The sequence below is a fragment of the Leopardus geoffroyi genome, chromosome X (assembly GCF_018350155.1).
Source record: "Leopardus geoffroyi isolate Oge1 chromosome X, O.geoffroyi_Oge1_pat1.0, whole genome shotgun sequence".
Classification (NCBI taxonomy): Eukaryota; Metazoa; Chordata; class Mammalia; order Carnivora; family Felidae; genus Leopardus; species Leopardus geoffroyi.
In genome coordinates this window covers 123,443,673-123,466,576 of record NC_059343.1, presented here as the reverse complement: position 1 = coordinate 123,466,576, position 22,904 = coordinate 123,443,673, and the positions used below count along the sequence as shown (strand labels likewise).

Sequence of the window (22,904 nt, the reverse complement as noted above, 5' to 3'; positions counted from 1 at the left end):
CAAAGCAAGAAGAGAGGGGGGAGGAATAGAAGGGGGGCTACCAACTGAGACACTCCTCTGAAGACAACTTGTCCTAGGAGCAAGAAAACAGGAGGCTTTGTTCAGGCCTATCTGAGCAGGACCAAGTAACCAGCAGGAACAGTTGGAAGAGAGAAAAGTCGGAAGTGTGTGTGGCGGGGCGGCAGGAATAATAGCGGGGACGGGCCCAGGCTCTTCTGCAGCAGGTGTCGGGACTTCATGGAGATCCGCAGGGCCCATCCCGCCCCGGGGAGAGGAGATCAGCCTGGGCCGCGGTGCCGGGGTACGTGTAGAGGGTGGCCGCAGGCCCCGTCCACTCAACTGTGCCTCGGGGATCTGAGGAAGCTGAGGACCTTGGGGTGAGGGACAGGATCCTAGGTCAGGAAAGGGCAGGGACACAGGACGGGGCCACGGTGTCCAGGTGGGGGTCAGAGGGAGGACTGAGGGACTCAGGTCCCCAGGACAGAGGGGACGTCCCAAAGTTCAAGACCTCACGCCTTCTGAGAAGGGCCCTTGGGAGGCATGGGGACTCGCGGAGGAGAGTCGGGCCAGGCTTCCGCAGCCGGGTCTCAGAGACACCGGAGGAGGCGCAGGGGGCGGGGGGTGGCTGGGACACCTCAGGTGGGCAGAGGGCAGGGCCCGTGTCCCGGGGCGATTCCTAATGAGGAACAGAGGGACCTGCAGGCAAAGGAGCCTGGACCCCACAACAGAGTCAGTCCGCGCAGGGCCCCGGGAGGGATGGGGACACTGGGCGAGGCTGGACTTGGGCATGCGGGTCTCGGATCACCTGGACGGGGGAGTGGGGGTCGGATGGGTGAGCCGGGGAGAACCGAGGACCCGCTGTCTGTCGGGAGCAGCCGCTCCGGTGGGCAGAGGGGAGGAGGGCCCAGGTGCTGTCAGGAGACCAGGTCCACCCCAGCCCAGAGCTACGAAGTCAGTCCGTGCCGCAGGCCCGGGGTGCCCCTGCATCGGGTGGCCAGAGGTGGCGGGCACCCCGTCACTGAGCCTGGGCGGTGCGTCCCACAGACCTTCGGACCCCGGTCTGAGGGGCACGAGTTCCCATCGTCAGCGGCCACGCGCACAGGCCATCCCCGGGGTGCAGGAGGCCACGGAGCGAACACCGAGGGAGGGACTCTGGCCCCCAGAAGGCAGGCCCCGGGCCTGAAGGCGACCCCTAGCGGCAGCCTAGGGAAGCCCCTAGTGGGAATGAGGCCCCGCGGGGTGTCTGGACTTCCGCATCGCATCCGGGTCTCAAGAGACTGGCGGGGCGGGGCGGGGCGGGGCGGGGCGAGGCGAGGGGGCCTCGCGTCGGCGTCAGCGTTGGCGTCAGCGTCGGCGTCGGCGTCGGCGTTGGCTTCGGCGTCTTCCGGCCGCGCCTCGAATCCCGTCAGGCGCGGGAAGGGCGCAGAGCCTCGTGGGCTTCGAGGTGAGGCCCAGAGGGAGGAGCGAGGGAGCCGGGACCCAGAGGGGAATGAGTCCGGCGGTGGGGGCGGCGGTGGAGGCCGCAGGGTGGCGCGACCACGACGACTGTGACCAGGGCGTGAGGCGTGGGCGGACTCGGGCTCTGCGTCCCAGCCCGACTGAGAGCTGGTTGCGCGCGAGGAGCCGGCGTCAGGCGGCAGAGGCCGAGGCCCAGGCCGCCCAGGGAGTCCGGATGGGGACGAGAGGATAGGGCTGAGGGACCCCAAGGAAGCCATGTGAGCCCCCCGCCATCGGCCCCGGGCCTCCCCGGACTTGGTCGCCTCGTGCGACGCCAGCCGCCTTGGCCCGGACCTCGCCGGGCCGTGAGGGTTCTGGTGGGAGGCAGCGGGCCCGGGGCTCCCCGGGAGAGCCCTGCGGGAGGACGGCCGGAGGCCCCTTGGACCCCAGCCCCGGGGCCGCCCTCGGAAAGCCGCCCCCGCGGTGGGTCTGGGCGACGGGAGGGCCTTGGTGTGCGGGGCTGGACCCCGGTCAGCCGAGGCGGGATCCCGGGCCCTGGCCGGGGTGCAGGGGAGAGAGGAGGCGCTGCCTCCCAGCCCAGGACACCTGCGTAGGGCCCAGGCCTGCCCTGCCGCTCGGGTCCGCTCTGGCTGTCAGCGGAGGCCCAGAAAGGGCAGGCCCAGGCTGGATGGGGGGTGGGGGGTGGGGGCTCCCGGGGCGGGGCCGCCCAGAGTCCTGGCCGGAATCTCCTGGCCGCAGTGGGGGGTGGGGGCCCGGGGCGATGCTCGAGGTCTGCACCCACCCTGAGACCCTGAGGCGCCCCCTCCCTCCCTCCCTCCCTCCCTCCATCCCTCCCTCTTCCAGGGGCTCTGCGAGCTCTGCAGTTGAGGCCTTGGTCTGAGGCAGGAGTCCTGAGGTCACAGAGCAGAGGAGGCGCGGCCGCGTGCCAGTCGGTTGTCCAGGCGAGGTGCGTGCTCCACGCGTGGGACCGGGGGCTCGCCCATCCCACCCCAGAGGGGACCCCTCGGCCCCCAACCCCCATGCGGCCCCGCTCTCAGGCCTGGGAGGTCGGGCTCTGGGTGGGCTGGGCCTCCCCCTGAGGAGCCACCCCTCTTCTGTCTTCAGGGTCTGGCGACCATCATGTCCCTGGGTGAGAGGAGTGTGTTCTGCAAGCTTAAGGAGGAGCCAAGAGAGGTCCCGCTGCCATGGGATGCACTGCTGCCAGAGCCTGAGGACAGGGAGGTGGAGGAGGTGGAGTTGGAGGAGGAGGAGGTGGATTTGGAGGAGGAGGCGGTGGAGGAGGTGGAGTTGAAGGAGGAGGAGTTGGAGTCGGAGGAGGTGGAAGAAGTGGATTTGGAGGTGGAGGTTGAGGTGGAGGAGGTGGAGTTGGAGGTGGAGGAGGTGGAGTCGGAGGAAGAGGAGGAGTTGGAGGAGGAGGTGGAGTTGGAGGAGGAGAAAGCAGAGGAGGAGGAGGGGGGTTACCCATCTCCCTCCTCCTCCTCCTCTTCCCCCCCGTCCTCCTCCTGCTCTGTCCTCATTGTGGTCCCCCTGGAGGAGGGGTCTGCTGGTGCCGGGTCCCCGAGTCCTCCCCAGAGCCCTCGGAGCACCTGCCCCTCCCCCAGTGCCATGGCAGGCGCTCCGGGGAGCCAGTCCCACCAGGGCTCCAGCAGCCCCGATGAGGAGGGGTCGAGCACCTGGGGGGCCCCGGCAGGGGCCCAGGCCTCGCTCCCAGATGCGCTCCGCGTGAAGGTGGCCGCCCTGGTGCTGCTTCTGCTCCTCAAGTATCGCACCAAGCAGCTGACCACGCGGGCGGAGATGCTGGCGGCGGTTAGCCAAGATGACCAGGACCGCTTCCCCGTGATCTTCCGCCGAGCCTGCGAGTATCTGCAGCTGGTCTTTGGAGTCGACGTGAAGGAAGTGGACCCCCGCGAGCACTCCTACGTCCTGGTCAGCATCCTGGGCCTCAGCTGCGATGGGACGCCGAGTGGTAGGGACGGCATGCCCAAGACCGGCCTCCTGGTGCTGGTCCTGTGGGTGATCCTCCTGGAGGACGACCGTGCCCCTGAGGAGGCGGTGTGGGAAGCGCTGGGGATCATGGGGGTGTATGCCGGCAGGGAGCACGTATTCTATGGGGAGCCCAGGGAGCTGCTGACCGAAGTCTGGGTGCAGGAAGGGTACCTGGAGTACCGGCAGGTGCCCGGCAGCGAGCCCGCACGCTACGAGTTCCTGTGGGGTCCCAGGGCCCACGCAGAAACCAGCGGCGTGCAAGTGCTGCAGCACATCCTCGCGGTCAACAGCAGGCAGCCCGGGTCTCCGTGTCTGTCCGAAGAGGCTGTGAGCCATGAGGAAGAGCGGGCCTGAGCCCGAGGGGCAGCCGGGCCCGTTCCCACCTGGGGTCGAGCAGCTTCTCCTGCGGGGCACGAAGCCAGGCCACTTCTCCCCTGCGAGTGCGAGCAGAGCGGGCGCTGGGCGTTGTGAGTAGTGGAGGGCCAGGGCGGCTTGGGGCAAAGCGGGGCCAAGCGCACGTTTGGGTGGGTTCTTGTTCTCTGTCTACGTGGCCTCGGAAATCGATCTTTGTTTCCTCGAGGAAGTTTTCAGATGTTGTTCCTTGTCATAGAAGGTTTCGTGAGCTTCGGGCTCAGTGTGGGAGTGGCACCCACGCCACAGGCGTTCAAGAGTCAGCGTTTTGCCGTTTGGTGCAACGAGCTGGGAACCCTTCCGTCCTCGTTCGGGATCCAGAAGGGAATCGCGGTGCCTGGGCTGGGCACAGACAGGGATGTCTTGCCAACGTGAAGACCTTGGCAGTAAACGGATGGTTTCAGGACATGGAGAAATAAAAGATGTTCGTTCTTGCTTCTTGTCCCTTGTCATCTGTCATTCTGGACATGGGACATAGAGATGTGTGCCTGCCTTTGCTTGGGTCTCCAAGAAAGGAGGAGACACTCGATCTGAGCAGAGGTCCCCAGCTCACTGGGACATTTGTGGCCGGACATTCGCTGAGCTCTGCTCACTCTCGGAAGGGCCCTGTGTTGGCAGTGAGGACACTAGGAGAGGCAGGACACGTCCCACCCATAGGTGACTATCTAGCAGCTGCGGTCCCCATGGGAAGGCAGGGAAAGGTCCCCTAAGTGGAGCAGAAGAAATGAAAGAAGGCTGAGGCGGTGGGGCTCCAGGGGGGGAGCCCTGCAGTGGCGATGCCCTGCCCGAGCCAGGCTGGCCTGGGATCTCTGTTCAGTGCGATGCCTTCTGGGCAGCTGATCACAATGTAGCGGGGAGGGGACAGTGGCTGCGGTGTGCTCCCTGCCTCTGTCTCCAGGAAGTCGGGGAGTGAGAGCCTGGATCTGAGGCGCACAGACTCAGCTGTGCAGAGGGCGGGGGCACGGCCCGAGCCGGTCAGAGTCAAGGTGAGGATCCCGGAAAGGATGGTGACAGAGGTGGGGGCCTCGGTCTGGGATGCCTGGTTCGGGCCGGCAGAGAGAAGGGGCCCGGCCGGGCAGCAAGGCGTGCACGTCGACATGTGAGGGAGCACGGCCGGCCCCCCATCCCGGAATGCAGGTCAGTCCAGCCGGCAGCCCGAGAGACCCCGGCAGGGTGGTCAGGCGGAGCCCTTCTCCCAGCGGGGCTAAGGGTGGTAGACTCGGGGCCCCAGAGGGACGGGCCCAGGCTCTTCCTGGAGCTGGTGTCTGGACCTGAGGGAGGGCGGTAGGGCCTACTACACCCACCCACCCTGGGTAGAGGCGCTCAGGCCCCGCTGAGGCCGGGGTTTCTGGAGAGGGCGGCCGCAGGCTGCGTCCACTCAACTGTACCTCGGGGGTTTGAGGGAGCTGAGGACCTTGGGGTGAGGGACAGGATCCCAGGTCAGAAAGGGCAGGGGCACGGGCCGGGCTAGGGAGTCCAGGTGGGGACATGGGGGGAGGACCGAAGGACTCAGGTCCCTAGGACACACAGAAGGAACCTGCCGGAGTTCGGGCACCCGCGTCCTTCTGTGAAGGTCCAGGGGCAGGATGGGCATTTGGGTGGACGAGTCGGGCCAGACTTCCACAGCGGAGTCTCACAGACACGGGGTGTGTGTGTGTGGGTTGGGGGAGGCGGCTGGGACACCTCAAGTGGGCAGAGGGCAGGGCCTGGGTCCTGTGGCCATTCTTGGCGAGGATGCAGAAGGAGGACAGAGGGAGCCTGGGCCCCTCAACAGAGTCAGTCCGAGCCTTCCGAATGCCTGCCCCTCCCCCGCTGACATGGCAGGTGCTCCGTGGAGCCAGTCCGATGAGGACCCCAGCAGCCCCGATGAGGAGGGGTCCAGCACCAGAGGGGCCCCAGAAGGAGCCCAGCCCTCGCTCCCAGATGCATTCGGCATGAGGCTGGCTGACCTGGTGGCATTCCTGCTCCTCAAGTATCGCACTCAGCAGCCGACCGACCACACAGGCGGAGATGCTGGCGGCGGTCAGCCAAGATGACCAGGACCACGTCTCCGTGATCTTCCGCCAAGCCTGCGAGTATCTGCAGCTGGTCTTTGGTGTTGACGTGAAGGAAGCGGACGCCAGAGACCACTCCTTCTTCCTGGTCACCATCCATGGCCTGATATGTGATGGGATGCTAAGCAGTAGGCAGGGCATGCCCACGGCCAGCCTCCTGGTGCTGGTCTTGGGGGTGGTCCTCCTGGAGAACAACTGTGCCCCTGAGGAGGAGGTGTGGAACGTGCGGGCTACCAACTGACACCTACTCTGATGACAACGTGAGCTAGGGGCAAGAAATCAGGACGCGTTATCAGGGCATACGTGAGCAGCACCAACTAACCAGCAGGATCAGTTGGAAGAGACCAAAGTGGGAAGCGTGTGGCCACCATGAATGAAAGGGGAGCTAACAACTGAAAACCAACTCTGAGGACAACGTGACTTGGGGGCAAGAAAACAGGACTTTCTTTTGGGGCTTATCTGAGCAGGACCAACTAACCAGATGGAACAGTTGGAAAAGACCAAAGCAGAAAGGGGGGGGGGGCTACCAACTGGGATCCTACTCTGAGGACCACTTGATCTAGTGGACAAGAAAACAGGAGTCTTTGCTCGGGCCTAAATGCGCAGGACCAACTAACCAGCAGGAATATTTGGTGGAGACCAAAGATGGGAGTGTGTGCTGGGGAGGGGTGGCTGGAATAAAACGGGGGCTACCAACTGGAACCCTACTCTGAGGACAACTTGACCTGGGGGAAAGATACAAGGACTCATTGTTGTGGCCTATTTGAAGAGGACCAACTAACCGGCAGGAGCACGTGGAAGAGACCGAGGCGGAACTTTGTTGGCGGTAGGAATAAACGGGGGGCTACCCACTGAGAAAGTACTCTGAGGGCAACTTGAACTGGGGGCAAGAGAACAGGACTCTTTGTTGGGGCCTATCTGAGCAGGAACACCTAATCAGCAGGACCAGTAGGAAGAGACCAAAGCAGAAACTGTGAGGGGGGCAGCAGGAATAAAAGGGGGGCAACCACCTGAAACCATTCTCTGAGTAGAACTGTACCTGGGGGCAAGAAAAAAGGACTCTTTGTTGGGGCCTATCTGTGCCGGAGCAACTAACCAGCATTAACATTTTGAAGAGACCAATGCAGGAAGTGGGGGAAACGAATAAAAGGGAAGGCAACCATCTGAGACCCTATCCTGAACACCATTTGACCCGGTGGCAAGAAACCAGGACTACTGGTGCGTGTCTATCTGAGCAGGACCAAGTAAGAAGGAGGAACAGTTGGAGGAGACCACAGCGGGAAGAGTGGGGAAGGGAACAAAGGGGGACTAAAACCTGAAACCCTACTTTGAAGACACCTTGACCTGGGGCATGAAAATAGGACTCTTTCTTGGGGCCTATCTGAGCCGGACCATCTAACCAAAAGGAACAGTTGGAAGAGACCAAAGCAGCAAGTGGAAGCAATAAAGGGGGCCTGCCAACTGAGACCCTACTCTGAGGACAACTTGACCTGGGGGCAAGTCAACAGGACTCTTTGCTGGGGCCTATCTGAGCAGGACCAACTAACCAGCAGGAACAGTTGCAAGAGACCAAAGCGGGAAGTGGGGAGGGGCAGGAATAAAAGGGGTGCTACCAAGTGAGACACTGCTCTGAGGACAATTTGACATAGGGGGCAGGAAAACAGGGCTCTTGGTGGTGCCTATCTGAGCAGAACCAACTCATCAGGAACATTTGGAGGAGCCCAAAGCAGGAAGTGTGTGTGTGTGTGTGTGTGTGTGTGTGTGTGTGTATGTTGGGGGGTGGCAGGAATGAAAGTGGGGCTACAAACTGAAAACCAACTCTGAGGACAAATTGACCTGGGGGAAGAAAATCAGTCTTTGTCGGGGCCTATCAGAGCAAGTCCAATTAACCAGAAGGAACTGTTGGAAGAGATCAAAGTGGGAATTGGGGGAGGGCAAGAATAAAAGGAGGGTACAAACTCAGACACTACTCTGAGGATAACTTGACCTAGGGGGCATGAAAACATAAGTCTGTTCGCCCTATGTGAGCAGGAACAATTAACCGGCAGGGACATTTGGAAGAGACCAAAGTGGGAAGTGAGGAGGCAGGAATAAAAGACGGGTACCCCCTGGAACCCTACTCTGAGGACTCCTTGACCAGAGACCAAGAATATAGGACTTTTTGTTGGGGCCTATCTGAGCAGAACCAACTAACAAGCAGGAATACTTGGAAAAGACCAAAGCAAAATGTGTGGGGTGAGGTTGCGAGTATAAAGGGGGGCTACCAACCGAGACCCTACCTTGAGGACAGCTTCACCTAGGCGGCAAGAAACTAGGACTTTTCGTTGGGGCCTAAGCAGAGCAAGGAACCAGCAGGGACATTTGGAGCAGACATAAGCGGGAAGTTGGGATGTGCAGGAATAAAGGCAGGGCTACTGCCTTCAACTCTACTCTGAGGACAACTTGACTTGGGGGCAAAAAACCAGGACTCTGTGTTGGGGCCTATCTGAGCAGGATGTACTCATCAGCAGGAACAATTGGACGAGACCAAAGCAGGAAGTGCGCGGGGGGGGGGGCAGGAATGGGGGGGGGCTACCAACTGAGACCCTACTCTGAGGGCAACTTAACCTAGGGGGCAAGAAAACAGGACTCTGTGTTGGGACATAGGTGAGCAGGACCAACTAACTAGAAGGAACAGTTAGAAGAGACCAAACAGGGAAGTGTGTGGGGGTGGGAATAAAAGGGAAGCCACCAACTGAGACCCGACTCTGAGGACAACTTGACTCAGGAGGCAAGAAAACAGGACTCTTTGTTGGGGGCCTACCTGACCAGGAACAACGAACCAACAGGAGCAGTTGGAAGAGACCAAAGCGAGAAGAGAGGGAGGGGCAGGAATAAAAAGGGGACTACCAACTGAGAACTTACTCTGAGGACAACTTGTTCTGGGGCAAGAAAACAGGACTCTTGGTTGGGGGCCTATCTAAGCAGGACCAGCTAACCAGCAGGAACAGTTGGAAGAGAGCAAGTGGGAAGTGGGGGTGGGGCAGTTATAACAGGGGGGCTAAAAACTGAGACCCGACTCTGAGGACAACTTGACCTATGGGACAAGAAATCAGGACTCTAAGTTGGGGCCTATGTGAGCAGGACCACCTAAGCAGCAGGAACATTTGGAAGAGACCAATGCAGGAAATGTGGGGGGGGGGTGCGGGAATAAAAGCAGGGCTACCAACTGAGACCCTACTCTGAGGACAACTTGACCTAGGGAGTAAGAAAACAGGACTCTTCTTTGGGGCCTATCTGAGCAGAACCAACTAAGCAGCAGGAACTGTTGGAAGAGACCAAAGCAGGAAGTAGGGGTTGCAGGAATAAAAGGGGGCTAACAACTAAGACCTTAGTCTGGGGACAACTTGACCTAGGGGGCAAGTAAAGAGGACTCTTTGTTGGGCCCTATCTGAGCAAGACCAACTAACCAGCAGGAATAGGTGGAAGAGACCAAAGCAGGAAGTGGGGGAGAGAGAATAAAAGGGGGGCTACAAACTGAAACGCTACTCTGAAGACAACTTGACATGGGGGTAAGAAAATGGGACTCTTTGTTGGGACTATCTGAGGAGGACCAGCTCACCAGTAGGAACAGTTGTTAGACAGCCAAGCAGAAAGTGTGCAGAGGGGGTAGGAATAAAAGGGCGCCTACAAACTGAGACCCTACTCTGAGGACAACTTGACCTAGGGGGCAAGGAAACCGGACTCTTTGCTGCAGCCTATCTAACAAGGCCCAAATAATCAGCAGGAACAGTTGGAGAAGACAAGAGCTTGAAGCGGGTTGGCAGCATTAAAGGGGGGCTACCAACTAAGGCCCTACTCTGAGGACCATGTAACCTGGCGCCAAGAAAACAGGACTCTTTGTTGGGGCCTATCTGAGCAGGACCAAGTTACCAAAGTAGTTGGAAGAGACCAAAGGGGGAAGTGTGTGGGGGCAGGAATAAAAGGGGGACTACCAACGGAAACACACCTCTGAGGAAAACATGCCCTGGGGGCAAGGAAACAGGAATTTGGGGGGGGGTGTTCTGAGTAGGACCAACTAACTAGAGGGAACAGTTGGAAGGGACCAAAGCAGGAATTGTGTGGGTGAGGCAGCAGGAATAAAAGTGGGGCTGCCAACTGAAACCCTACTTTGAGGACAAATTGACCAGGGGGCAAGAAAATAGGAGTCTTTATTGGGGTCTACCTGAGCAGGACCAAGTAAGCAGCAGGAACTGTTGGAAGAGACCAAAGCAGGAAGTAGGGGGTGCAGGAATAAAAGGGGACGCCAACAACTAAGACCTTACTCTGGGGACAATTTGACCTGGGGGGCAAGTAATTAGGACTCTTTGTTGGGCGTATCTGCGCAGGACCAACTAAGCAGCAGGAATAGTTGGAAGGGACGGAAGCGGGAAGTGTGGGAGAGGGAATAAAAGAGGGCCTACCAACTGAAACCCTACTCCGAGGACAACTTGACTTGGGGGCAACAAAATAGGACACTTTGTAGGGACTATCTGAGGAGGACCAACTCACCAGTAGGAACAGGTGTTAGACAGCTAAGCAGAAAGTGTGCGGAGGGGGTAGGAATAAAAAGGGGGCTACCTACTGATATACTTCTCTGAAGACAATGTGCCCTAGGGGGCAAGAAAACAGGGCTCTTTCCTGGGGCCTATCTTAGAAGGATCAACTAACCAGCCTGAGCAGTTGAAGAGACCACCTAGGGAAGTGTTGGGTGGAGCAGGAATAAAACTGGGGCACCCAAAGGAAACCCTACTCTGAGGGAAACTGGGCCTCGGGGGCAAGAAAAGAAGACTCTTTCTTGGGGCCCATCTGAGTAGGACCAACTAACCATCAGGAATAGTTGTAAGAGACCAAAGCAGAAAGTGGGAGGAGGCAGAAATAAAAGGGGGGCTATCATCTGAGACCCTACTCTGAGGGAAACTGGGCCTCGGGGGCAAGAAAAGAAGACTCTTTCTTGGGGCCCATCTGAGTAGGACCAACTAACCATCAGGAATAGTTGTAAGAGACCAAAGCAGAAAGTGGGAGGAGGCAGAAATAAAAGGGGGGCTATCATCTGAGACCCTACTCTGAGGACAACGTGACTTAGGGGACAAGAAAATAGGACTCTTTTTTGGGGCCTATCTGAGCAGGACCAACTAAGCAGCAGGAACTGTTGGAAGAGACCAAAGCGGGAATTGGGTGGGGGCAGGAATAACGGGGGGCTAACAACTGACACCCTACTCTGGGGACAACTTGACCTAGGGAGCAATAAAACAAACAATACTCTTGGTGGGACCTATGTGAGCAGGACCAACTAACTCGCAGTAACAGTTGGAAGAGACCAAACCTGGAAGAGCGTTGGGGTCAGGGAAATAAGTGGGGCTAACAGTTGAAACCCGACTCTGGACAATTTGACCTGGTGGCAAGAAAATGACTCTTTGTTGGGGCCTATCTGAGCAGGACCAACTAACCGGGAGGAACAGTAGGAAGAGTCGAAAGCAGGAAGTGTGTGTGTGTTTGGGGGGGGAGAAGCAGGAATAAAAGGGGGTACCAACTGAAACCCTAGTCTGAGGACAACTTGACCTGGAGGCAAGAAAACAGGACTCTTTGTTGAGCGCTATATAAGCAGGACCAAGTAACCAGCAGGAACAGATGGAAGAGACCAAAGCGGAAAGTATGTGGGGGGCAGGAATAAAAGGGGTCCTACCAACTGAGCCCCAACTCAGAGGACAACTTGTCCTGGGCGCAAAAAAAAACAGGATTTTTTGTTGGGGCCTATCTGAGCAAGACCAACCAACAAGCAGGAACATTTGGAAGAGACCCAAGCAGAAAGTGTGTGTGTGGGTGGGGGGCAGAAATCAAAGAGGAGGCTACCAACTAGGACCCTCCTCTGGCGACAACTTGATCTAGGCCGCAGGAAAATAGGATTTTTGTTGAGGCCTATCTAGGTAGAACAAGTAACCAGCAGGAACAGTTGGAAGAGACCAAACCAGGAAGTGTGTGTCGGGGGGTGGCAGTAGTAAAAGGGGGACTACCAACTGAAATCATACTCTGAGGACAACTTGATTTGAGGGCAGGAAAACAGCACTTTTTGTTGGGGCCTATCTAAGCAGGACAAACTATCCACCCGGAACAGTTGGAAGAGACCAAAACAGGAAGTGTGTGGGGGTTGGGGGGGGCGGAATAAAGGGAGGGGGCGACAAACTAAGACCCTACTCTGGGGACAACCTGACCTAGGGGGCAAGAAAACAAGACTCTTTCTTTGGGCGTATCTGAGCAGGACCAAGTAACCACAAGGAGAATTTTGGAAGAAACCAAGGAGGGAATTGTGTGTGGTGCAGGAATAAAAGGGGTGCTACCATCTTAAACCCAACTCTGAGGACAACTTACTTTGGGGCAAGAAAACATGACTTATTCTTGGGGCCTATCTGAGCAGGACCAACTAAACAGCAGGAAGTGTTGGAAGAGAACAAAGCAGGAATGGGGGGAGCAGGAATAAAAAGGGAGGCTACAAATGAGAACCAACTCTGGGGACAACATGACCTAGGGGAGAGAAAATAGGACTCTTTGTTGGGCCCTATATGAGCAGGACAAACTTCCCAACAGGAGCGGTTGGACGAGACCAAGGAGGGAAGCGTGTGGGGTGCAGGAAACAAGGTGGGCTACGAACTTAAACCCAACTCTGAGGACAATTTACCTGGGGGCAAGAAAACATGACTTATTCTTTGGGCCTATCTGAGCAGGACCAACTAACCAGCAGGAACAGTTGGAAGAGATAGGAATTGGAGGGGGGCAGGAATGAAAAGGACGCTACAAATGAGACCCTACTCTGGGGACAACATTTTCTAGGGGGCAACAAAATAGGACACTTTGTTGGGCCCTACCTGAGTAGGACAAACTAACCAACAGAAGAGGTTGGAAGAGACCAAGGAGGGAAGTGTGTGGGGGTGCAGGAATAAAAGGGGGGCTACCAACTTAAATCCAACTCTAAGGACACCTTGACCCGGGGACAAGAAAATAGGACTCTTTGTTGGGACCTATCTGAAAGGGAACAACTCACCGCCAGGAACACTTGGAACAGACCAAAGTGGGAAGCGTCAGTTGGGAGGGGCATTAATAAAAGGAGGGCTCCCAACTGACACACTACTCTGAGGACAACATGACCTTGGGGGCAAGTAAACAGGACTCTTTTGCGGGGCCCATCTAAGCAGGACCAGCTAACCAGCGGGAACAGTTGTTAGAGACCCAAGCAGAAAGTGTGGGGAGGAAGGAATAAAACGGGAGGCTACCAACTGAGACCATACTCTGGGGAAAACTTGACCTCGAGGGCAAGAACAGGACTCTTTGTGGAGGACCATCTAAGCAGGACCGACAAACCAGCAGGAACAGTTGGAGCAGACCAAAGTGGGAAATGTGGGGGGGACAGCAATAAAAGTGGGGCTACCAATTTACACCCTACTCTGAGGACAACCTGGAACAAGAGAACAGGACTCTTTGTTAGGGCCTATCTGACCAGGACCAACTAACCAGCAGGAGAATTTGGAAGAGACCAAAGAGGGGTGTTGGCTTACAAGGGGCCTACGGACTGAGACCCTACTCTGAGGACAATGTGACCTGGAGCAGGAAAATAGGACTCTTTACTGGGGCCTATCTGAGAAGTACCAACTAAGCAGCAGGAGTAGTTGGTAGGGATCAAAGCGGGAAGTGGTGGGGGAGGGAATAAAAGGGGGGCTTCAAACTGAGACACTACCCTGGGGACAATTTGAATTAGGGATCAAGAAAACAGGACTCTTGGTGGGGCCTATGTGAGCAGGACCAACCAACCAGCGGGTACAGTTGGAGCACACCGATGTGGGAAGTGTGTGTGGGGGGAGCAGGAATCAAAGGGGGGCTACCAACTCAGATCCTACTCTGAGGACAACTTGACCTAGGGGCCATAAATCAGGACTCTTGGGGGGCCTATCTGAGCAAGACCAACTAACTCACAAGAACAGTTGGAAGAGGCCAAGGTGGGAATTGTGAGGAGGGGGGGGGGGAAGAAATAAAATGGTGGCAACCAACTGAGACCCTACTCTGAGGACAACTTGACCTGGGGGGCAACAAAACAGGAAACTTGGTCTGGGCCTCTCTGAGCAGGATCAACTAATCAGCAGGAAGAGTTGGAAGAGACCAAAGCGAGAAGTGTGGGGGTTCAGACATAAAACAGGGGCAACCAAGTCAGACCCTACTCTGAGGACAACTTGACCTTGGGGGCAAGAAACGGGACTCTATCTTCGGGGCTACCTGAGAAGACGCACTCACCAGCAGGAACAGTTGGAAGAGACCAGAGCAAGAAGCGTTGTGGGACAGGAATAAAAAGGGGGCTACCAATGGAGACAGTACTCTGAGGGCAAGTTAATCTGGGGGGTAAGAAAACAGGACTTTTTGTTGGGGCCTATCTGAGCAGGACCAACTAACTAACAGGAGAAGTTGGAAGAGGCCAAGAAGGGAAGTGTGTGAGGTACAGGAATAAAAGCGGGGGCTACCACCTTATACCCAACTCTGAGAACAACTTGACCTGGGGGCAAGGAAACACGATTATTTTGGGGCCTATCTGAGCAGTACCGACTAACCAGTAGTAAGAGTTGGAAGAGAACAAAGCAGGAACTGTGTGTTGGGGGGGTGGTGGTGGCAGGAATAAAAAGGGGGCTACCAATTAAACCCTACTTTGAGGACAGCTTGACCTAGGGGCATGAAAATAGGACTCTTTGTTGGGGCCTATCTGAGCAGGGTAAAGGAACAGTTGCAAGAGACCAAATTGAGAAGTGGTGGCGGGGGGGGGGGGGCTATAAAAGGGGTACTAACAACTAAGACCCTACTCTGGAAACAACTTTACCTAGGAGGCAGAAAATATGTTTCTTTGATGGGGCCTATCTGAGCAGTACCAACTATACCAGCAGGAAGGGTTGGAACAGTCCAAAGCGGGAAGTGTCGAGGGGGCAGCAATAAAAATGGTGCTCCCAACTGAGACCGTACTCTGAGGACAGCTTGACTCTGGGGGCCATAAAACAGGACATTTTGGGGGGGGGGCCTATCTGAGATTGATGTCTAACCAGCAGGAACAGTTGGAAGAGACTAATGCAGGAAGTGTGGGGGGCAGGAATAAAAGGGGGGGCTAGTAACTGAGACCATACTCTGAGGGCAACTTGATCTAGGGGGCAAGAAAACAGGGCTCTTTGTTGGGACCTATCTGATAAGGACGAACTAACCAGCAGGAACAGTTGGAAGAGACCAAAGCAGGAAGTGGGGTGGGGAGGGAATAAAAGGGGGACTACAAACTGAAATCCTACTCTGAGGACAAGTTGACTTGGTGGCAAGAAAATAGGACTTTTTGTTGTGGCCTATCTGAGCAGGACCAACCAACCAGCAGTAAAATCTGGAAGGACCAAACCAAGAAGGTGGGGGGGGCAGGAACAAATGGGGGGCTACAGATTGAGATGCTACCCTGTGGACAACTTGACACACGAGGCAAGAAAACATGACTCTTATTGGGGCCTATCTGAGTCGGACCAACTAACGAGCAGGAACAGTTGGACGAGATCAAAGCAGGAAATGGGGAGGCAGGAATAAAAGTGGACATCAACTGAGATCCTACTCTGTGGACAACGTGACCTGGGGGGCAAGAAACCAGGGTTCTTCCTTCTGGCCTATCTGAGCGGTACTCCCTAATCAGCAGGAAGAGGTGGAAGACACCAAAGCAGGAAGTGTGGGAGGCATGAGTAAAAGGGGGGCTACCAACGAAGACCCTACTCTGAGGACAACTTGAACTGGGGCAAGTAAACGGGGCTCTTTGTTGGGGCCTATCTGACCAGGACCAACTAGCCACCAGGAGTAGTTGAAGAGACCAAAGCGAGAAGTTTGCCGGGGCAGGTATAAACGGGGGCTACCAACTGAGACCCCAATCTGAGGACGACTTGACCTGGGGGAAGAAAACAGGACTCCCTTTTGTGGCCCATGTGAGCAGGACCAAGTAACCAATAGAGCAGTTGGAATGGACCAAAGCAGGAAGTGGGAGGGGGGGCAGGAAAAAAGGGAGGCAACCAACACACACCCTACTCTGAGGACAACGTGACCTCGGGGGCAAGAAAACAGGACTCTTGGTTCGTGCCTATGTGAGCTGGACCAACTCACCGGCAGGAACAGTTGGAAGAGACCAAACCAGGAAGTGTGTTTGGAGGAGTGGCAGGAATATAAAGGGGACTACCAAATTAAACCAGATGCTGAGAACAATGTGACCTAGGGGCATGAAATTAGGACTGTTTCTTGCAGCCTACTTGAGAAGGAACAATTAACCAGCAGGAACCCTTGGAAGATACCAAAGCAGGAACTGGGTGGATCGGGAATAAAAGGGGGCTACCAACTAAGACCCTACTCTGGAGACAACTTGACCTGGGGGGAGAGAAAACAGGAATCATGGTGCAGCCTATCTGAGCAGGGCCAACTAACCAGCAGGAAGAGATGAAAGAGACCAAAGTGAGAAGTGTGTGTGGGGGGAGCAATAAAAGGGGGCCTACAAACTTAAACCCAACTCTGAGGACAACTTGACCTGGGGCCAAGAAAACAGGACTTTTTGTTGGGCCTTACCTGAACAAGACCAACTAATCAGCAGGAGCAGTTGAAAGAGACCAAACCAGGAAGTGTGTGTGTGTGGTGGGGGGGGGGGGAGCGAGGTCAGCAGGTACAAAAGGGGGGTGCCAAATTAAACACAACTGTGAGGACAACTTGTCCTAGGGGCAGGAAAATAGGATTCTTTGTTGAGACATATACAAGCAGGACAAACTAACCTATAGGAAGAGTTGGAAGAGACCAAAGTAGGAAGGGGGAGGCAGGAATAAAAGGGGAGGCTACCACCTGAAATCCTACTCTGAGGTCAACTTGACCTAGTGGAATACAAATAGGACTCGTAGTTGGGGCCTATCTGAGCAGGACCAATTAACCAGCAGGAACAGGTTGAAAAGACCGAAGCAGGAAGTGTGGGGTGGGCAATAGGAATAAAAGGGGGGGCACCAACTGACTCCCTACTCTGATGACCACTTGACCTGGGGGAAAGAAAATAGGACTCTTTGTTGGGCCCTATCTGAGCAGGACCAAGTAACAAGCAGGAACCGTTGGAAGAGACCAAAGTAGACAGAGTGGGAGGGCAGGAAAAAAAAGGGGGGACTACCAAGTAAGACCCTAATCTGGGGACTACTTGATCTAGATGGTAAGAAAACAAGACTGTTTGTTCGGTCCTATCTGAGCAGGAGCAAATAACCAGCAGGAGCCTTTGGAAGAGAAACAAACGGGAATGGGGGGGGATAAGAGGGGGGCTGCCAAATGGGACCCAATTCTGAGGACAACGTAACCTGGCGGCAAGATAATAGGACTCTTTGGGGGCCAATCTGAGTAGGACCAACTAACCAGGGGGAACAGTTGGAAGAGGCCAAAGCACGAATTGGGGGGCAGGAATAAAAGGCGGGGGCTACCAGCTGAGACCATACTCTGAGAACAACTGGACAAAGCGGGCAAGTAAATTAAGACTCTTTTTTGGAGCCAATCTGAGTAGGGCCATCTAACCAGCAGGAAGAGTTGGAAGAGACCAAAGCAGGAAGTGTGGTGAGCAGGAATGAAAGGGGCCTAGTAACTGAGACCCTACTTGGAACACTACTTGACCCAGGGGGCAAGAAAACAGGACTCTTTATTGGGGCCTGTTGAGCAGGACCAACTACACATCAGGAATCGTTGGAAGAGACCAAACCGGTAAGTGGGTGGGAGCAGGAGTAATAGGGGGGCTGCCAACTGAGTCCCTACTCTGAGGACAACTTGTGTTGGGGACAAGGCAACAGAACTCTTTGCTGGGACATATCTGAGCATGACCAACAAACCAGTGATTACAGTTGGAAGAGACCAAAGCAAGAAATGTGTGTGTGTGGGGGGGGGGGGGGTGCGGCAGGAATAAACGGGGGAGGGGGGGCTACCAACTGCAAGAGTACTCTGAGGACAACTTGACATGGGGTCAAGAAAATAGAACACTTTGTTGGGGCCCTGTCGGAGCAGAACCAACCAACCAGCAAGAACAGCTAGAGGAGACCAAAGCAAGAAGAGAGGGGGGAGGAATAGAAGGGGGGCTACCAACTGAGACACTCCTCTGAAGACAACTTGTCCTAGGAGCAAGAAAACAGGAGGCTTTGTTCAGGCCTATCTGAGCAGGACCAAGTAACCAGCAGGAACAGTTGGAAGAGAGAAAAGTCGGAAGTGTGTGTGGCGGGGCGGCAGGAATAATAGCGGGGACGGGCCCAGGCTCTTCTGCAGCAGGTGTCGGGACTTCATGGAGATCCGCAGGGCCCATCCCGCCCCGGGGAGAGGAGATCAGCCTGGGCCGCGGTGCCGGGGTACGTGTAGAGGGTGGCCGCAGGCCCCGTCCACTCAACTGTGCCTCGGGGATCTGAGGAAGCTGAGGACCTTGGGGTGAGGGACAGGATCCTAGGTCAGGAAAGGGCAGGGACACAGGACGGGGCCACGGTGTCCAGGTGGGGGTCAGAGGGAGGACTGAGGGACTCAGGTCCCCAGGACAGAGGGGACGTCCCAAAGTTCAAGACCTCACGCCTTCTGAGAAGGGCCCTTGGGAGGCATGGGGACTCGCGGAGGAGAGTCGGGCCAGGCTTCCGCAGCCGGGTCTCAGAGACACCGGAGGAGGCGCAGGGGGCGGGGGGTGGCTGGGACACCTCAGGTGGGCAGAGGGCAGGGCCCGTGTCCCGGGGCGATTCCTAATGAGGAACAGAGGGACCTGCAGGCAAAGGAGCCTGGACCCCACAACAGAGTCAGTCCGCGCAGGGCCCCGGGAGGGATGGGGACACTGGGCGAGGCTGGACTTGGGCATGCGGGTCTCGGATCACCTGGACGGGGGAGTGGGGGTCGGATGGGTGAGCCGGGGAGAACCGAGGACCCGCTGTCTGTCGGGAGCAGCCGCTCCGGTGGGCAGAGGGGAGGAGGGCCCAGGTGCTGTCAGGAGACCAGGTCCACCCCAGCCCAGAGCTACGAAGTCAGTCCGTGCCGCAGGCCCGGGGTGCCCCTGCATCGGGTGGCCAGAGGTGGCGGGCACCCCGTCACTGAGCCTGGGCGGTGCGTCCCACAGACCTTCGGACCCCGGTCTGAGGGGCACGAGTTCCCATCGTCAGCGGCCACGCGCACAGGCCATCCCCGGGGTGCAGGAGGCCACGGAGCGAACACCGAGGGAGGGACTCTGGCCCCCAGAAGGCAGGCCCCGGGCCTGAAGGCGACCCCTAGCGGCAGCCTAGGGAAGCCCCTAGTGGGAATGAGGCCCCGCGGGGTGTCTGGACTTCCGCATCGCATCCGGGTCTCAAGAGACTGGCGGGGCGGGGCGGGGCGGGGCGGGGCGAGGCGAGGGGGCCTCGCGTCGGCGTCAGCGTTGGCGTCAGCGTCGGCGTCGGCGTCGGCGTTGGCTTCGGCGTCTTCCGGCCGCGCCTCGAATCCCGTCAGGCGCGGGAAGGGCGCAGAGCCTCGTGGGCTTCGAGGTGAGGCCCAGAGGGAGGAGCGAGGGAGCCGGGACCCAGAGGGGAATGAGTCCGGCGGTGGGGGCGGCGGTGGAGGCCGCAGGGTGGCGCGACCACGACGACTGTGACCAGGGCGTGAGGCGTGGGCGGACTCGGGCTCTGCGTCCCAGCCCGACTGAGAGCTGGTTGCGCGCGAGGAGCCGGCGTCAGGCGGCAGAGGCCGAGGCCCAGGCCGCCCAGGGAGTCCGGATGGGGACGAGAGGATAGGGCTGAGGGACCCCAAGGAAGCCATGTGAGCCCCCCGCCATCGGCCCCGGGCCTCCCCGGACTTGGTCGCCTCGTGCGACGCCAGCCGCCTTGGCCCGGACCTCGCCGGGCCGTGAGGGTTCTGGTGGGAGGCAGCGGGCCCGGGGCTCCCCGGGAGAGCCCTGCGGGAGGACGGCCGGAGGCCCCTTGGACCCCAGCCCCGGGGCCGCCCTCGGAAAGCCGCCCCCGCGGTGGGTCTGGGCGACGGGAGGGCCTTGGTGTGCGGGGCTGGACCCCGGTCAGCCGAGGCGGGATCCCGGGCCCTGGCCGGGGTGCAGGGGAGAGAGGAGGCGCTGCCTCCCAGCCCAGGACACCTGCGTAGGGCCCAGGCCTGCCCTGCCGCTCGGGTCCGCTCTGGCTGTCAGCGGAGGCCCAGAAAGGGCAGGCCCAGGCTGGATGGGGGGTGGGGGGTGGGGGCTCCCGGGGCGGGGCCGCCCAGAGTCCTGGCCGGAATCTCCTGGCCGCAGTGGGGGGTGGGGGCCCGGGGCGATGCTCGAGGTCTGCACCCACCCTGAGACCCTGAGGCGCCCCCTCCCTCCCTCCCTCCCTCCCTCCATCCCTCCCTCTTCCAGGGGCTCTGCGAGCTCTGCAGTTGAGGCCTTGGTCTGAGGCAGGAGTCCTGAGGTCACAGAGCAGAGGAGGCGCGGCCGCGTGCCAGTCGGTTGTCCAGGCGAGGTGCGTGCTCCACGCGTGGGACCGGGGGCTCGCCCATCCCACCCCAGAGGGGACCCCTCGGCCCCCAACCCCCATGCGGCCCCGCTCTCAGGCCTGGGAGGTCGGGCTCTGGGTGGGCTGGGCCTCCCCCTGAGGAGCCACCCCTCTTCTGTCTTCAGGGTCTGGCGACCATCATGTCCCTGGGTGAGAGGAGTGTGTTCTGCAAGCTTAAGGAGGAGCCAAGAGAGGTCCCGCTGCCATGGGATGCACTGCTGCCAGAGCCTGAGGACAGGGAGGTGGAGGAGGTGGAGTTGGAGGAGGAGGAGGTGGATTTGGAGGAGGAGGCGGTGGAGGAGGTGGAGTTGAAGGAGGAGAAGGTGGAGGAGGAGGAGGTGGAAGAAGTGGATTTGGAGGTGGAGGTTGAGGTGGAGGAGGTGGAGTTGGAGGTGGAGGAGTTGGAGTCGGAGGAAGAGGAGTTGGAGGAGGAGGTGGAGTTGGAGGAGGAGAAAGTAGAGGAGGAGGAGGGGGGTTACCCATCTCCCTCCTCCTCCTCCTCTTCCCCCCCGTCCTCCTCCTGCTCTGTCCTCATTGTGGTCCCCCTGGAGGAGGGGTCTGCTGGTGCCGGGTCCCCGAGTCCTCCCCAGAGCCCTCGGAGCACCTGCCCCTCCCCCAGTGCCATGGCAGGCGCTCCGGGGAGCCAGTCCCACCAGGGCTCCAGCAGCCCCGATGAGGAGGGGTCGAGCACCTGGGGGGCCCCGGCAGGGGCCCAGGCCTCGCTCCCAGATGCGCTCCGCGTGAAGGTGGCCGCCCTGGTGCTGCTTCTGCTCCTCAAGTATCGCACCAAGCAGCTGACCACGCGGGCGGAGATGCTGGCGGCGGTTAGCCAAGATGACCAGGACCGCTTCCCCGTGATCTTCCGCCGAGCCTGCGAGTATCTGCAGCTGGTCTTTGGAGTCGACGTGAAGGAAGTGGACCCCCGCGAGCACTCCTACGTCCTGGTCAGCATCCTGGGCCTCAGCTGCGATGGGACGCCGAGTGGTAGGGACGGCATGCCCAAGACCGGCCTCCTGGTGCTGGTCCTGTGGGTGATCCTCCTGGAGGACGACCGTGCCCCTGAGGAGGCGGTGTGGGAAGCGCTGGGGATCATGGGGGTGTATGCCGGCAGGGAGCACGTATTCTATGGGGAGCCCAGGGAGCTGCTGACCGAAGTCTGGGTGCAGGAAGGGTACCTGGAGTACCGGCAGGTGCCCGGCAGCGAGCCCGCACGCTACGAGTTCCTGTGGGGTCCCAGGGCCCACGCAGAAACCAGCGGCGTGCAAGTGCTGCAGCACATCCTCGCGGTCAACAGCAGGCAGCCCGGGTCTCCGTGTCTGTCCGAAGAGGCTGTGAGCCATGAGGAAGAGCGGGCCTGAGCCCGAGGGGCAGCCGGGCCCGTTCCCACCTGGGGTCGAGCAGCTTCTCCTGCGGGGCACGAAGCCAGGCCACTTCTCCCCTGCGAGTGCGAGCAGAGCGGGCGCTGGGCGTTGTGAGTAGTGGAGGGCCAGGGCGGCTTGGGGCAAAGCGGGGCCAAGCGCACGTTTGGGTGGGTTCTTGTTCTCTGTCTACGTGGCCTCGGAAATCGATCTTTGTTTCCTCGAGGAAGTTTTCAGATGTTGTTCCTTGTCATAGAAGGTTTCGTGAGCTTCGGGCTCAGTGTGGGAGTGGCACCCACGCCACAGGCGTTCAAGAGTCAGCGTTTTGCCGTTTGGTGCAACGAGCTGGGAACCCTTCCGTCCTCGTTCGGGATCCAGAAGGGAATCGCGGTGCCTGGGCTGGGCACAGACAGGGATGTCTTGCCAACGTGAAGACCTTGGCAGTAAACGGATGGTTTCAGGACATGGAGAAATAAAAGATGTTCGTTCTTGCTTCTTGTCCCTTGTCATCTGTCATTCTGGACATGGGACATAGAGATGTGTGCCTGCCTTTGCTTGGGTCTCCAAGAAAGGAGGAGACACTCGATCTGAGCAGAGGTCCCCAGCTCACTGGGACATTTGTGGCCGGACATTCGCTGAGCTCTGCTCACTCTCGGAAGGGCCCTGTGTTGGCAGTGAGGACACTAGGAGAGGCAGGACACGTCCCACCCATAGGTGACTATCTAGCAGCTGCGGTCCCCATGGGAAGGCAGGGAAAGGTCCCCTAAGTGGAGCAGAAGAAATGAAAGAAGGCTGAGGCGGTGGGGCTCCAGGGGGGGAGCCCTGCAGTGGCGATGCCCTGCCCGAGCCAGGCTGGCCTGGGATCTCTGTTCAGTGCGATGCCTTCTGGGCAGCTGATCACAATGTAGCGGGGAGGGGACAGTGGCTGCGGTGTGCTCCCTGCCTCTGTCTCCAGGAAGTCGGGGAGTGAGAGCCTGGATCTGAGGCGCACAGACTCAGCTGTGCAGAGGGCGGGGGCACGGCCCGAGCCGGTCAGAGTCAAGGTGAGGATCCCGGAAAGGATGGTGACAGAGGTGGGGGCCTCGGTCTGGGAT

The 22,904-nt window shown here is 58.5% G+C and overlaps 2 protein-coding genes and 2 long non-coding RNA genes across 9 annotated transcripts; all 4 read left to right on the top strand.

The window, feature by feature from the left end:
- Positions 1-1,358: 1,358 nt before the first annotated feature.
- Positions 1,359-2,689, top strand: LOC123594657. Its single transcript, XR_006710823.1, has 3 exons — positions 1,359-1,444; positions 2,302-2,404; positions 2,563-2,689. It is a non-coding gene; the product is annotated as an uncharacterized LOC123594657 (long non-coding RNA).
- A 239-nt stretch (positions 2,690-2,928) lies between these two features.
- Positions 2,929-4,291, top strand: LOC123594675 (melanoma-associated antigen 9-like). 3 transcript variants are annotated; one of them, XM_045471549.1, is made up of 2 exons: positions 2,929-3,911; positions 4,058-4,291. In XM_045471549.1, exon 1 carries the CDS (start codon positions 3,064-3,066, stop codon positions 3,796-3,798), a length of 735 nt encoding a protein of 244 aa, XP_045327505.1. In that variant the 5' UTR covers positions 2,929-3,063; the 3' UTR covers positions 3,799-3,911; positions 4,058-4,291. The 3 variants fall into 3 exon arrangements, with proteins under 3 accessions (XP_045327505.1, XP_045327503.1, XP_045327504.1); XM_045471547.1 differs by having other exon boundaries at positions 4,055-4,291; XM_045471548.1 differs by having other exon boundaries at positions 4,029-4,291.
- Positions 4,292-19,373: 15,082 nt separating this feature from the next.
- LOC123594676 lies at positions 19,374-20,704 on the top strand. The gene is made up of 3 exons (XR_006710835.1): positions 19,374-19,459; positions 20,317-20,419; positions 20,578-20,704. It is a non-coding gene; the product is annotated as an uncharacterized LOC123594676 (long non-coding RNA).
- Positions 20,705-20,957: 253 nt separating this feature from the next.
- On the top strand, positions 20,958-22,303 carry LOC123594854 (melanoma-associated antigen 9-like). Of its 4 annotated transcripts, none has more exons than XM_045471837.1 (2): positions 20,958-21,342; positions 21,475-22,303. In XM_045471837.1, the coding sequence occupies exons 1-2, from the start codon at positions 21,076-21,078 to the stop codon at positions 21,808-21,810; spliced, it is 603 nt and encodes a 200-aa protein (XP_045327793.1). In that variant the 5' UTR covers positions 20,958-21,075; the 3' UTR covers positions 21,811-22,303. The 4 variants fall into 4 exon arrangements, with proteins under 4 accessions (XP_045327793.1, XP_045327792.1, XP_045327790.1 ...); XM_045471836.1 differs by having other exon boundaries at positions 20,958-21,923; positions 22,070-22,303; XM_045471834.1 differs by having other exon boundaries at positions 20,958-21,923; positions 22,067-22,303.
- The last annotated feature ends 601 nt before the right edge of the window (positions 22,304-22,904 follow it).

What these genes read in the sequence shown, in the direction of transcription:
- LOC123594675 (XM_045471549.1), top strand. Translation starts at nt 3,064, where the DNA reads ATGGCAGGCGCTCCGGGGAGCCAGTCCCACCAGGGCTCCAGCAGCCCC.
- LOC123594854 (XM_045471836.1), top strand. Translation starts at nt 21,076, where the DNA reads ATGGCAGGCGCTCCGGGGAGCCAGTCCCACCAGGGCTCCAGCAGCCCC.